The following is a 15,258-nucleotide window of genomic DNA, read 5'->3' as shown; positions in this document are numbered from 1 at the left end:
TTAATGCTTTCCCGGCCTAAATGGGTTAATAAAAGTCTGTTAAATGCATATCCTATTTTACTGCTTCCTGTTTTTGTCAGCTAAAAATCAGGGGTTGGGAAATATCATGGAATAGTAACAGCTGCTGTATAAAATAAGTAAATAATGGCACTCTGAGCATATCATTAGAAGTTTTAGCAGCAAAGCAACGTTCATCCCAGAAGGCTCCATGGCAGCAGTCCTAAATAAAAGCTTAAAGTCTTTTGGAACACTAATAAAAATCTGTTTTCTTGGATGCATTAAAAGTCCACTTTCTTTCCTTTAGTTTCTCAACAGTTACTGCAGCACAAAGGGAAATGGCTTAGTGGAAACTGTATGAAAATAAACATATTTTTGTTCAAAATATACCTTAATCTTTAGGGCTTTTAACAAGGAACCAGTGCAGGTCTTGTGAGTTTATAGAATTTAATGATGATCTTGTCTTCAGATTGTATCACGTGTTTAATATTATGTGCTTTTACTGTAGATAATAATTGGGTTCAGTATTACTAAGTTTTTCTGGTCTTGAACTTGTTTTTTTATTCTTATATCCCTTTGGAAAATATTTTTGCAATATTGTAGATGAGGTGAAACATGGGGGAACAGATTAAAAAAAAAAAATAAACACTGTACTGTAACATTGTGATTTTAATTTGCCTTACTAAAATGGAGTAGCTCTGCTAGTTTCACTACATACATTATGACTCAAAACGATTCCAAGTGAGGGGTGCTAAATTGTACATGAAATAGTTTTTTTTTAGTATGTGCAATAAGTTGGCATGTTGCGGGTGATCTACAAAGATTGATATGCAAATATTAAGATGTGCAAACCGATTTCCTTCCACCCATTAAAATTTGAATTTGTTGTGTTTTACTGGCAGTTTGAAAGTGGCCCTTAAAGAAAGATCAGGTTCTAAGCTATGAGGTTGGATGTAAAAGTTATTTTTAGAGCATGTTACTTATGGAGCACTTTACGTAGGTATCTTATCTCTAAGTGCTATGAACCAAAGTAAATAATGTAAATGATAAAAATAACTAAAGCTAAATTTAGAAAAATATGTATCATAAAACATGAAAAAGTTTTCTTTGTGTTTTATTAAAAAAAATAACTGGGCTTCGTGCATGTCCAGGATTTCTTAAAATAAGGGAGAAAAAAAATTCTGTTGCGATGACTTAGAGAAGCGCACTTTTTCTTTACGTGCATAGATTGTCCAGTCTGCCCTACTCAAAAACCCAGCTATGTAATGTGAGGGTCGGGTCCATGATTGAATAAGTCATGTGACTTAGAGCGTTGCTTTCAAAAGGCCATTAGAGACTGTTTAATCTTGCGACAATACAGTATTGACAGTTGAGGGGGGCTTAAACTCAGTCACACGTGTAGCACTCGGAGTGGCTAAAAGTTACACATTACTGCTTTAAAAATACTTCAGTTTCTCCAGTTAGGGATGGAATTTTCTATTTCTGATCTTTTTTTTTGTTTAATGCTTTTAAAGTAATTTAGCTAATAATCTTTTTATTTTAGAATATTGTTTATGATACATAACTATAGCAGTTATTGTAACTTGTTTTAATAGCCAGGAACAGCTTGCTGAAATATCGAAAGTAAAAATAAAAAAATACTTTACACATTCTTTCTAAGTCTTGGATAAGTGCAAAAGGAGACATTGAAATTACTGAGCAGGGTCAAAGAGAAGAGAGAGAAGAAAGAAATGCAAGCTATCACTTCCTTCAGTTATATTAAACAATATGGAATCATTAGGAAACAAGGTCGATCAATACCAGCCAGAATACTGGTAATGCAGTATTGTGTTCCACTGAAACATGGCACCAGTGTGTGTCTACATGGCTTTCAGACCACAAAAGCAGACATTCAACAAGCATAAGTGCACGTGAACAGGGGTCCGTTTCACGAAGTAAGTTTCATAAACTCAGATTCAAATCCAAAACTCTAAACTGATTTAGCCTAAAGTCGGGAACTCTGAGTTTTCGGTTTCACAACGGCTGCTATGAATTAGTTTAATCAACTCCAAGTAGAACCTCTCAGAGTTAGTCGTGGGGAGCGAATAAAGTGAATGTGATTGGTCGTTTATCAAGGGGGTGGGATTGTTGTGGCGGAAGGTTCGCAAGCAAGTTTGATTGTGACCGGTCTCTCAGAAGCATTGTGCTAACCAGTTAGCAACTTCGTGCCAGTAGGTTCCCAATGGGAAATTAAATTGGGAACAAGTACTGTAGCACTAAATTGGTGACTTTGCAATGACACTGTCAAGGAACGCTATGGAAAATGAAAACATAAAAGAGGAGGAGAGTTTCGGAGGTTGTGGATGAGTCTCCTCCATCATACATTTTGTATTTAGAGGAGGAAAGCAGGGACGAATTTGTTGCGGAAGAGGACGCCAGGGCAGCAGAAACTTTGTTTGGTGTAGAAGGCTTAAAGCCGTACATGTTTGAGGCCTTACCTCGCACTCTGCCAGTTCTGTTAGCTCTACGCCTGCCAAAGACACAGACGTCCATTGAACACTGGGACGGAACTCAATGGTAAAATAAATTATTCTTATTTCAAACATTGCGTATATTAGCTCCATATGAATGAAAAAAAAAAAAGAATCAAGAAGCTATGACCGAAAAAATTAGATTGACAGATGACCATTGATATATGATTGGCCGAATTTAGGTGTACAATCTGACGTATAACTAACTGGCCTGCATAAGATAAAGGAAAAAAAAAAAAACACAGATTTTAAGACAGGATTTTTTTTTTTTTTAATAGTTTCTAACTTTTGGGACAATATCGTCTGATAGAGTCTGAAAGAGTCATTATTACAACAGGCAACAAGAAATTCCTTTTTACTGGAACTAGAGATTTTAATGCAGAAATGAAAAAATAAAAAAAAGGAGAGAAACAGAGCTACAGCTGCAAATCAGAATCAGAATCAAGTTTATTGCCAAGTAGGTTTGCACTTACAAGGAATTTGACTTGGTGTTGTTGGTGCAGAAAGGAAGTCCCTGTTATATGAATGGTGCAAAGGAGAGGAAGATGGCAGGCTGTTTTATCATTTATTAAAAGCACTCTGCTTTCCATTGTTCCATTTATAGATAACTAAAATAAGATTCTTCGTGATAAAAATCACACTCCTAGCCCGAACTGTAATAATTCATTTTCTAAATTACATTTTTTGTAGCAAAAATAAAAAAAAATTTACTAGTAAGAATAAATTTTTATATATCTAGAAATTTTTATGCATTTTAATTGGCCGTTCTGATATTTATCAGCTTGACTGAAAATGTATTTATCATATCTGAAATACATTTCCTCATAATCAAATTAGTACAAATGCTGACCAGTAATATTAGGAAAATGGAGATCTGAAATTCATTTCTAGACATCCAGAATGTTTATTCTAGATGTGGAGAATGTCATTCTGTTTGAAATGGTCATTTAGAAAAAGAAAAAAGTTTTTTTTCAGATATAAGAAATAAATATTCAGTAAAACTAGTACATACTGTATCAAAACCTCTTGCCATGGATGTTGTGACCACAATTATATTACGGATTGTTTCTTTAATGATAGTAGATCAATGTATCTATTCAGGTCAAATCTTCTGGCAGCAGCGAAAATGAAGTCTGAAAACATTGTTCTAATATATATAGAACCTGTGCATAATCTCAGGGTCCCTTCTCATGCTATTGACTCTTATTTTACACATTAAATACTAAGTGGCTGTTTGCAGAACCAGGCTCAGTGTGAGCGGCCATCTGCCGAGGCCGACTGGGGTTAAAGGAGAGTGAAGCAGAGATAGATAAAGAAGCAGAGATGCAAAATGTAACTGTTAACCAGCTCCACAAACAGAAAAGACATCAAGGCAAGACACAGCCAGGCAGACAAGTTCTGAGGCAGCTCCCAGGTGGATGAAGAGAGAACACCCAGTTAGTCACAGCCAAAGAAACAGGACTAAACTGAAAAACAGGCCAAACTCCAACATCTCTAAGCAGCACAGCTGATATTTCTATCCAGGATGGAGTCACAGCTACTATGATGAGAACAAGCAGAGAGCATAACAGAGGTTGAAATAACAAATACCTCAGAAAGGGAGAATAAAATGTAGGAGAATGATGAAAAAGGGTCCCTATGTCCTCCAGCAGTCTAAGCCTAAGCCTTAAAGCTCAACAATGCAATAAGAAAGACCAACTCTGTTCTGAGAGCTCCTCTGGAGATGATTTTACAAATAGGAATTATTCATGAAATAAAAAAGGAAGAAAATCCTGTGTATCCTCTTCGTCTGACTGTTGAACAACAGCCAAGCGTCTTCGTCAGAGGCTTCTCTTGACCCTTTGTAAGAAAGTCTGGTACAGGAGATCTTAATAGTCTATAGCTATTAACATCTACATATCATTTAAAAAAAAAAAAACTTGTTACAACATTTACTCACCATTTGGGATCAATAAAATATTGTTTTATTGAATTGAACTGCACAAATGTATTGTTTATTTTCTCTTCCCCACTTCTGCACATACCAATTGCAAAATGTTGATGCACCAAAGAAATGTAAGCAGAGGCACAGCTCCAGATTCTAGCAATGTCAACTTGAGAATAGATGAAATCACTTTTATTGGTAAAAATGTAATTAACTACATAATTGAGTTTTGCTTTGCTGATGTTTCAGGCTCAAGAGCAACTGCAAGCAGATGTACTCCGGTACAAAGCCAAAATAGAGGATCTGGAGAAGGAACTAGCCTTTAAAGGACAGGTGAGAACAAAATGATTAATGCTTCTTTAATATATGGATTTAATCTGCAATGGAAATACCTTTTTTTCCCCCTCAGGAATTTATAAAATAATGCCTCACACAAAACTTTAACTGTTTCATTATCATAATTTGGCCTTGGTAGATAATTTTACACATCAAAAATGCTAATAATTGAATTTAATACCATTTAGAATAAAATTGTAAATATCTATATGAGAATGTTTTCTGGATATAAACCAACTGTTGAGGCTCTAGCTGCATGATTTCTGTCATTTGTCTGCTGAAACTAGAAGCTCCACCTTAATCTGTGGTCTGTTTTGTGTCTTGCATGATTCTATCCTGGATTTTCCCTGTATTTACAATAGCAGCCTTTCAAAATAGCCCTTCCCAGGCACAAGCCAGCCAAATGGCAGCAAAATCCCCTCCAAATTCCAGCCATCGGAGCGACCCCCTCCTTCTTCTAGGAATGCATATTTTTTTTACTCTGACTCCACCCTTTCACTGAATTACAGATTCTGACCAGGAGATAACACTTCCCTTTAGATCTTAAAGTCCACAAATCATGACAGAAAGAATATTTTAGATGTTTACAAAGGAATTGTAGGGGACTAGCCAAGTGTACTGTACCTCCATTTACTTTCAAATGACCTTTTACTAGCTTTGCTCTCTCTGTTGGAAAATAGTAATTCCAAAGCACAATGCGTGTACAGTATTTGGAGTAATGTGTACTGCTACTGTCTCGCCACACGTTTTACAAACCTTAAAGGGCAGACTGTTTCACTTACTTTCTTTTTGCCACCTGGCCAACAAGGCTACTTTTGTGAGGACTAAAAGACACAGGTTTTCTGCCAGAGCTTTGGATCTATGTAACATCTACAGGTTCAATATATTGGATATTTAAGATTGCATGTTGCTATTTTACAAAAAATAGGACAAAGGTTCCCAACAAAAAAAAAGGGTGAATGCCATCTTCAGGTTTGAGGAGGATGTCTGCCTCAAGTGAAGGAATTCAAGTATTTTGGGTTCCAGTTCAGGAGTGAGGGGAAAATGGAGAAGGAGACACCAAATGGATTGGTGTGGTTGCTGTCGTAATGTGGAGACTGCAACTGTCTGTGACTGTGAAGACAGAGCTCCCTCAGTATACCCATCTGTCCACATTCCTACCCTCACATAAGGTCTCTAAATCTTAGTCTTGACCCCAAAAATATAGATTTTGGACAAGAATAGCCAAAATGAGCTTCCTCTGCAGAGTGGCAGGGCACTCCTACACCGTGCAATTTTGGCATTCAAATAAGACATGGAATGATACCCTATATGAATTATTAATCTTTGGCACATCAAATTTGATGTGTTAACATTGTATAATCACTGTTTACCTTTGAATCATTCATGACGCATAACACAGCAAATTCATTAGCAGGCCTAAATGCCAGTTTAGGATATGACATCCTTCTGTGCTACTAGAGACATTTAAATATATCTGATAAAAATAAAGAATTTGGACTCGGTTGTGGCTGGGAAAAAGAACACTAACTTTGGATGCTGGTTACTAGGACAATCTGAGGGGTACAATAACTCCCTCTATGGGTGATTACAAATACATCAGCCTACTGGATTAGACATGAAGCAAGCAAAATCAGCTGTTCAGCTGCATCTTCAATCTGTAGGATGATATGTCCTCAATGTCCTTTCATAAATACATATTAAATTAAAGTTAATCAAATTGTCTTTCAATATTCAGCACATTACAGTCTGCTATGGACACATACAGAAATAAATAGGGAAAATATTGTCTTTCTTGATATTAAGTAGGTCTTCAACAGCGGGTCCGCGACCCCTAGGGGGTTCACGGAGGTACTGCATGGGGGTCGTGAAAGTTTTGGTTGATAAGACATTTTTTTATATTTAAATTTAAATGTCTTTAAATAAACATTAACATGAATTCAACACACTGTAGTAAACAGACAAATGGAGGCAGAAGATGTCTACCATGTCAGTCATTAATGCACACATTCAGCGACACACAGGACCTCTTTCAAGCTGGGCACCGTTTCATTCACAACGCCTGTCCCATCAACAAGGAATCAGAATCAGAAATACGTTAATAATCCCAGGGAGAAATTACTTTCGTTACATTACTCCATATGTAATAGAGTGACTATAGGACCAGTTTGATATAACATAATTTCATGCACTATATATAATTAGGGGGTCCCCGCTCCATCTCGCCATCAGTTTGGGGGTCCTTGGCTTGGAAAACGTTGAAGACCCTTGCAGTAGGCTATAGTTAGAGAACAGGCAGGGTCTTTAAAAGCTGTCATTGGTTGTGACTGAACCCTAAAGTCACCTTAAAGTACAGAAACGAAATAATAAAGAAGGCCGGTTCTGTTCTAGGAACCCTTCTAGAACCTCTAGAGATAATTTCACAACAAAGAATTCTTCAGAAGATGATCATGGACAACAGTGACCCTCCTCTTCAGAAGATTATTAAACAACAAAACTACTGTGAGCAAACACTGGCATTCAAACGTAACTTCTGCTGGTTTGCTGCGTCATTGTCACACAGAAAATCTTATGAAAAACATAATTAATTCCAACAGGTAGGTTCCTCTTTCAAATTGATTGCATGTCAACATGCGCCATAGAGCTAAAAACATGTACACAGCGTCACTGTGTTGCCATAGCAACGACTGCTTTCCTTTTCCATTGGAGGGAAGAGGCCATCCCATGCTTATTTAAACCCCTCCATGCCCACCCCCCATTAAGGCGTGTTCCGCAGCTGCCAGTGTGACTTCATTAGGAGTCATACTTGATAGTTAAGGGTTAGTGTTTAGGTGGCTTTTTGGGATTGGGCCCAGCTGTGCAAAAAACACCTCTCTAGAGGGTCCAAAAGCCCTAGGTTGGTAGATTTACCCCCTTAAATGTGTATGTAAATGTTACCCAGGCTCAAATCCTTCAGGCTTTTGAGTGGCAATGGAAAAAGGTCTTATGTTTAAATTAAACATTTCAGGCTCATTAGACATTGCTGTGAGAGTCATTGGACGTTCTGTTAAGCTTTATCACTTCACCTCTTATTCGTCTTTTAAGCGGATTGTTATTCATGTCTTTTAGGACTCCAAATGGGTAGAGGAAAAGCAGCTTTTCTTAAGAAGAAACCAGGAGCTGCTGGATAAGGTTGAACTTCAACTTCTTTTGTTTGTAAAAAGTTTAGAAATATGTTTTTATTGTTGTCATAACAAATGAGGCATAAATATGAGGAAAAATATTGTGAGTTAACTTGTCCTTAATATATAAATGTAACTGTTTCTAGGTGGAAAAATTGGAGTCAGAATGCAGTCGGCTTGAGGAGGAGCTCCAAGACTCCAGGGACCAAAATGAGCTGTTGGAGTTTAGGATACTGGAGCTGGAGGTAAGTCATGTAGTTTTCCAGATGAATGTTTTTTTTCCTACACTACAATGATCAAAGTTTCCCAGAGTTTAGCCTGAAGAGACTTACACAGACATTGCTCAATAAAAAAGTCCTACATGCTCCAATTTGGTAAAACTGTCAGTCTTAGGATGTTTTTGGGCCATCAATTTGAGCATTATTAATGATCTAACTCTTAAAATGCAGTTTTTCTCAGAAGTCCTGTGAGTGTAACTAATGTTTTATCTACTGCAGATAATTGCATTTGACATTGCTCAGTTTTTTTTTTTTTTTATTTCTCTTTTATTCATGCGGCATTTTTTCATTTTTAAGAATAATCATATTAGTAAGTGGTTCAAAAATGTTTCCCTGTAAAAAGGTCAGCTTTGGTGCTTGTACTTGGTAGAGATGTTTACTAGTGGTCAGCAAAGTAAAATGAAGACTTTAAAAGTAATTGACATTAAAAAGAATTGACACCATTCAATGAAATAGTTTTTGACAGGAACAGGAAAAAAAAAGGGGATTTGTAATTATTTGCTTGTGGTTTTTATCAAATTTTAAACTAAAGGGAAAAACAACTAGCTTTAAAGGTATTTTTTTTATGTGATAGAAGCTTATGCAGATATATTTACCATCTCATTATTAAAGAGGAAAGAACCAGATTTATTGGTGATTTATTTATTTGGTGTATTTTGATTAAATTAAAAATGTTGTTGGGAAAAGAAATGATTCAGAGAAACCTGCTAAGAATTTTGCTGGCTTGATGTTAGCTAAAACTAATAGGTATATATTTTTACTTTTACAATCTCTTTTCCAATTAATTTGAATCAGATGTGATGGATCAAAAAAAGAAATACAGAAATAAGGAAGTCCTGAGAATGGTGTGCAAGTATTTTGCTACTTAAAGCCATCAGAAATCGCCTAATCAGTAAATACAGTCCATGAAGGTATAATTGAGAGAATGTTAGTAACCAAAGAGCATAAAATTAAATAAAAGAACACAATTAAGCCAGAAAATAAGTTCAAGAGAGGTTACACCATAAATAAACAACCATGTTTTAAAATTTTCATGAAGCATTGGTCAATCCATGATCTTTAAACTGAAATAATTTAATACACCTGCAAGATAATAATTACTATCAAACCTAAGGAATGCATTAATCAGAGTAGCCAAGAGGATAAAGGTAGCTCTAAAGAAATTGTTGGGAAATTTTGCAAGAAGCCATGTAGGAGAACACAGAAAACATGTGGAAGAGGGGTCTTTTGGATAGGAGAGACCATACAGTAGGTAAACTTTTGGGTTCAGATGTAAAAGATTATGTGCAGCAGAAACTAATGCTACACATCAACATAGTGGTAGTATCATTTGATTTATTTCTTTATCATAACTTTTGTGTGGTTTATATTTACTACATTTGAAACAAAAATTCATAAAAATCTTTAACAAGACTCAAACTGAGATCTAACTGTTCTAGAGTTACTTTACATATTTGAATAAGCAGAGGAGATTCTAGTAACTCAAAGGTGAGGAAAAAATACAGCTGTTACTGAAACAGATTTCTCTGAAGCTCTGACTGAAATACACAAGCTGAACACCAATTCATGCCACACAATTTTAGATTTGAATATTAAAAACGTGTTTACATACTACATATCTTTGTTCAACCTTCTGTAAATTTGTAGCCTTTGCGTTGTCATGGAAAATCCCGTAAGAAAATATTAGAGTTTCTGGTTATAACCTGAGAAAATGTGATTAAGTACAATTAGATTTTAGATTAAAATGTGTTTCTTTGTAGGAACGTGAAAGGAGGTCTCCACCTTTTAACCATTTGCGGATGCATCCGTTCTCTGAGGGAGTCAGCGCGCTGCAGATTTACTGCATGAAGGAAGGGGTCAAGGTGCATATTAAGAAGATCAACCAGAAATGATAAATATGTATCATTACAAATTCAGCACATTTACGAATTCCTGTGATCATATTTGCTTTTCTTCACAGGATGTGTGCATACCAGATCTTATCAAGCTACTGGATATCCTCGGGGACAATGGGGTAATTATGATATATCTAACTTAAGTGTGCGGCATGCAGTTGTAAATTAGGAATATTAACATAAACTTAATCTTTTTTGCAGAACTTGAGGAATGAGGAGCAAGTGGCAATAATTCAGGCTAGCACTGTTTTGTCACTGGCAGAAAAGGTAAAAAGAAATATATATATTTTTTTTTTGTCTAGATAATGAAGCAACTTCCATTAGGTACATACAGTTTTCTGTGTTAGACGTACTTAACTTTGGCTAAATGTCGTCCTCTAGTGGATTCAGCAGATAGAAGGGACAGAGGCAGCACTACATCAGAAGATGATGGACCTCGAGATAGAAATGGTGGGTCTTAAAAGATTTTATTTAACTAAATGACTAAATATGCTGGAAAAATTGTTACAATAATGAGAGATACCAGCATTTTATCCAATGAGAGAAGCTGATTCAAAAGCAGTTCAAGTGTTTTTAGATTTTTAGACTTACATTGTATTTATTTTGCTTTAATTTCACATTAGATATCAAAGCAACCCTTATTTGAAAAGCTGCAAATATCTAATACCTTCAAAGGCAACTTGTCCAGTTGCCTTTGAAGAAATGCAACTGAGCTAGTGACATCATTAACAAATATCTAAAACACGTTTCTTACCTTGAACACTGTCTGTTGTTACTGTTTATCTTTAATAGATTAAGGTAGCTTGAATTGCAACATCAGTTCAATCTCATTTGTGTGATAACGTCATCTGTGTGTACAGGACATGTTCTGTAAACAGAAAGGATATCTAGAAGAGGAGCTAGACTACAGAAAGCAGGCCCTGGACCAGGCCTACATGGTAAATCTAATTTGGTGCTTTATGTATACTTTGTCACTTTTTCAAAGAATGTACAGTATGTTTTTCATACTTAGCCAGACTTCCTTGGATTTAAAATTCTCTGGGATTCTGAGAGATTGTCAAAAGACTTTTTTGGCCTTTAGATGAAATTATCACCCAGTTTCTTTCTAGTAGATTTTACAAATTCTTCTGAAATAAACAGACTTAAAGTTAGGTGAGTTTTTGAGAACAGCAGCCTGCACAGAGCATCAATACATACCAAGTGGCCTTTATTAAATCATTTTATAGATCTAAATTTACATATAGTACTTTGGGAAAATCAGCTGATTGCATTGACTCATTGACTCGAATACAATCCCTCACACTAAGCATGCTTGTAACGACAGTAGAGAGGAAAAACTCCCTTTTAACAGCAGAATCAGGCTCAGTGTGAGCGGCCATCTGCCGAGGCTGACTGGGGTTCAAGGGGACAGAAGCAGAGATGCAGAAAGCAGCTGTAAAAGGCAGCCCTGTCCAGGATACACAGTCACAGTCAGAGAAACAGGACTACACTGAAAAACAAGGCGATCTCCAGCATCTATAAACAAAGGGGTTGATGGCAGCAGCATAGCTGATATTTCTCTCCAGGATGGTGTCACAGCCAAATGAGAAAAAGCAGAGAGAGCATAACGTTAGAGATTAAACTAACAGATTCTGCAGAGTGGGAGAATACTTTCTTTAAACAGACCCTTAGACAATAGAAAAACACCCTAAGAGGAAAATGACTAAATCACAATTAATAGAATGAAATTTGAATTAAAAAAAAGAATAAAAACCTGAAACCTTAAAAAAAAAAAGATTTTCTACTTTAACTACCATACCAACTTCCATTACATTTGAGTGTTTCCCTTGAAATTACTTCCTTTTTGCCTTTCGTTCTCCTACTGGACGGTGGACCTTTTTTCCAACCTTAAATCACAGGCAGACTTCCACAGATTCTGATCAAGAATATTAGCTTTCAACTTGAAATTTAAAAAGATGTTTCTGAACTGCATTTTAATGAACAAATTATACATTAAAAAAAAAAAATTTGAAAACTTTTTTCTGGGATATATTTTGATCATCTATTCCTAAGGATCCCCTTCTTAATTTTAATCAAGTATCCGAATAGGCAGTCTTTAAAAAGGTTAAAAAGCATTTTAATATTTTTATTATTTATAGTTTTGTTCTTTCAAGTTAGAGAGCTAGTTATTTGACTTTTGAAGGCGGTTTTTAGTGGCTACTATATGATGCATTCTCGTTTAACAACAATATGTGTAATAAAGGGAAATGGGGAAAGTATTGTTAAAAGATTGCAAGAAAGTCTGGCTCTAAGAAGCAAAGCCTTCAAGAAATTAAGACTAATCAATTAATAATGTCAATAAATAATTCCTTTTTAAATACAGCTATTTTTTTTATTTTTTAAATGCTTAGATTTGCTTGTGTTCGTATGATGAGTAAATTTATAACCGTTTTCTCAACAGCAAATCCAGGAGTTGGAAGCAACCCTATACAACGCCCTGCAGCAGGACAAGGTGTTTGATTTGATTTTTTTAAATGTTTTAATGCATCACATCCTCATGCTATGAGAAAAAATATAAAAGTTTAGAAAACTCCAAGGCGTGCATTATTAAAAACAGTAGCTAATTCATTCACTAAATCTGAACACATGCTTGCGATCATCCCTTTCTCATTAAGGAGGAGATTTAAAGCTATTTGAAATGGTTCTCCTAAAAAGATAAAAGCATTCATTGTCAAAACTTTAAATCACTTGAAGTAGTTTCACAGAGAATGAATTTAAGAGATGCAAGATCCCTGCAGGGCTCTTAAAATTTTCTCAGAATCTTGTGATTTCTTGAAACCCTTTTTTACATGGAAAGAGTTACTTATCTAAAATAAGTAAAAATTCATCTTGGACAATTTGAATGATTAGCAGGGATTTTTCTAATGCCAGAGGATTTTTCTAATGCTAACTGATGCCTTTGCACCAGGTGATAAAGTACGGCGAGCCTCTGAACGAGCTTCAGAAGGACGAGCTGAGAATGGCGGTGGAGAAGCTGAGGAGGCAGATGCTGAGAAAGAGTCGCGAGTACGACTGCCAGATCCTCCAGGAGAGGATGGAGCTGCTGCACCAGGCCCACCAGGTTCTTAATATATACTGAAACCTTAACAAAAAAAAGGTTTTCTAGGTGACTGGTTTTATTCATACATTTGTCTCTAAATAACAACAGAGAATCCGTGATCTTGAAGACAAGACAGAAATCCAAAGGCGGCAGATTAAAGATCTAGAGGAAAAGGTAATTGCTGATACCCCTGTGTCTTAAAGCAGTACTTACTAAGGATGTTGCTCACAGATTAAAAAGTTCAAAGTAATAGTTTAGACAGCCTAAATGCTGAACACATACTGACATCTAGTGGTTCCAATGGTGCTAGCGCCCTTGTGAAATTACTTCCTGTGACTGAAGTGCTTCCAGATCTTATGACAATATGTAAGATGGTGTATTATTTATCAGGAATTAAAGGGTTACATCCAGGGTAAAAATCTAGCGTATAATATGCATATAATCCGCATAAAAGATCAATCTTATTGCAAACATCACTTTGCAGCTCTAAACCCCAGTTTGATTTACAATGGCGTTCACTGTAAATCATCATTCAAGTTAGAGTGTCACATAGGTTATTATTTTCATTTAGTTTAATAAATACACTGTGATAATATTTCAAAGATTTCTCTGTGAGATTTTTTAGATCCTGTATTTGAAGCACATGGATGGGAAATGGGATTGAGGTAAAGGGGTGTCAAAGACGGAGGCTCCCAATATATCCCTGAGTTACATCTATCCCCCCCCTTTGATAATTTTATCACTTTTTGATCAAAGCAGTAAAAGAAAGCTACATTCCTTTAAAAAACTGGACTATGTAAAAAAACTTAAAAAAAGAAAAAAAACACAAATTCTTACACAAATATTGTCCATGTACTGTTAAGTAGATACACTTAGTATGTAGTTGGTGAAGGTTCTTATAAGAACTGCTGCTGTGTTAAAAGGGAGCCTGGGATCCAGGAGCCTTCAACATAGCGGACATTGTGTGTTCTGCTTTTTTAGTTTCTCTTCAAATATGAATGTATAAAGGAACAATGAATGTGGAAGAGAACATCTAGGATGTGGTATCTATGACTACAGATTTCAAGTTTATTAAAAGCAAACGAGCAGCTATTGAGCAACCCAGACAAATTGACGCATTGCGTCTTTGTTTAGAAATAAACACAGAAAGTTCTGAAGACCTCAAAACTTTTGGACTGAAGAACGCAAATAAAATATTTATGATAAACAGAGATATAATATCATGAATTTACCTCAATATAATTAGTCTTTTTTGGTGCTAATATGTTAAGTGTTCCTCTAATTCTCTGTCTTTCTTTCATTCTCTTGTTCTTTCATGCTGCAGTTTCTCTTTCTTTTCTTGTTCTTTTCTCTTGCCTTTATCCTTTGGCCTTGAAGTCTTTGGTGGCTGTAGCTGAGGTGAGTCCTGCTCTCTTTGTGTTCGAGCTAAGAGCATCTCTTCTCTCAACCTTTCAAAAGGAAAAGTGTTTTGAACAGCCGAAACAGTTTTCTAGAGCAACACCCTGACATGGGAAATTGGCATTTTGCAACGTCAGTGCTAATTGATTCAATAAAACAGTTTTTTGTTGTTCCCTGTCGTGAAACAAAGTGTAAACAGTTGTAGGTAATGCTGCACTGTCAGACAAAATGAGTAGAAAAGCTAAACTAAATCATTCAGTTGATAAAACATGACAATAATTATTAACACTTTCATCCTTGCTGCAGGAAATGTCAACATAATTAGTGTTTTGTACTTTAATAAAAGCAAAAATCTGCAGAATAATGCTTTTAACTTCATTAGAAGCTTCATCCCTTCTAACAATAATAACTTTATACAACCTTGGTTACGTTAATTCTTCCTATTTATCCTTACTTCATTTTTCTTTTCATTTTTCTTACTTTGATATTGTTTTCATCTAATATTTTCATGTAGATTTTGTTGTTTTTATAAAAATATCTGTACTCGTCATCTACCACATTGAGGGGGGCAGCAGTCTCTGCTCTAAGAGACTCGCAGACTTTCCTCAACCCAGACACCTCCTTCAGCTCCTCTGGGGGAAGACTGAAACATTCCAGAAAGATAAAGTTCCCCCAGCCTG

General features: G+C 35.8%; 1 protein-coding gene across 1 annotated transcript in view; it reads left to right on the top strand.

Annotated features, from left to right (window-relative positions):
• The window catches only part of LOC107104573 (janus kinase and microtubule-interacting protein 2-like), a 49,291-nt gene that overhangs the window by 30,645 nt on the left and 3,388 nt on the right, over positions 1-15,258 (top strand). The window contains 11 exon segments of the mRNA XM_015404592.1: positions 4,659-4,764; positions 7,876-7,938; positions 8,075-8,173; positions 9,967-10,068; positions 10,167-10,220; positions 10,303-10,368; positions 10,483-10,551; positions 10,962-11,039; positions 12,542-12,592; positions 13,049-13,201; positions 13,289-13,354. Coding sequence (XP_015260078.1) covers positions 4,659-4,764; positions 7,876-7,938; positions 8,075-8,173; positions 9,967-10,068; positions 10,167-10,220; positions 10,303-10,368; positions 10,483-10,551; positions 10,962-11,039; positions 12,542-12,592; positions 13,049-13,201; positions 13,289-13,354 — 907 coding nt within the window.

Source organism: Cyprinodon variegatus, unplaced genomic scaffold (genome assembly GCF_000732505.1).
Source record: "Cyprinodon variegatus isolate N-32 unplaced genomic scaffold, C_variegatus-1.0 Scaffold36, whole genome shotgun sequence".
Lineage (NCBI taxonomy): Eukaryota > Metazoa > Chordata > Actinopteri > Cyprinodontiformes > Cyprinodontidae > Cyprinodon > Cyprinodon variegatus.
Note: the sequence above shows the minus strand (reverse complement) of the source record. Positions and strands in the feature narration are given on the sequence as shown.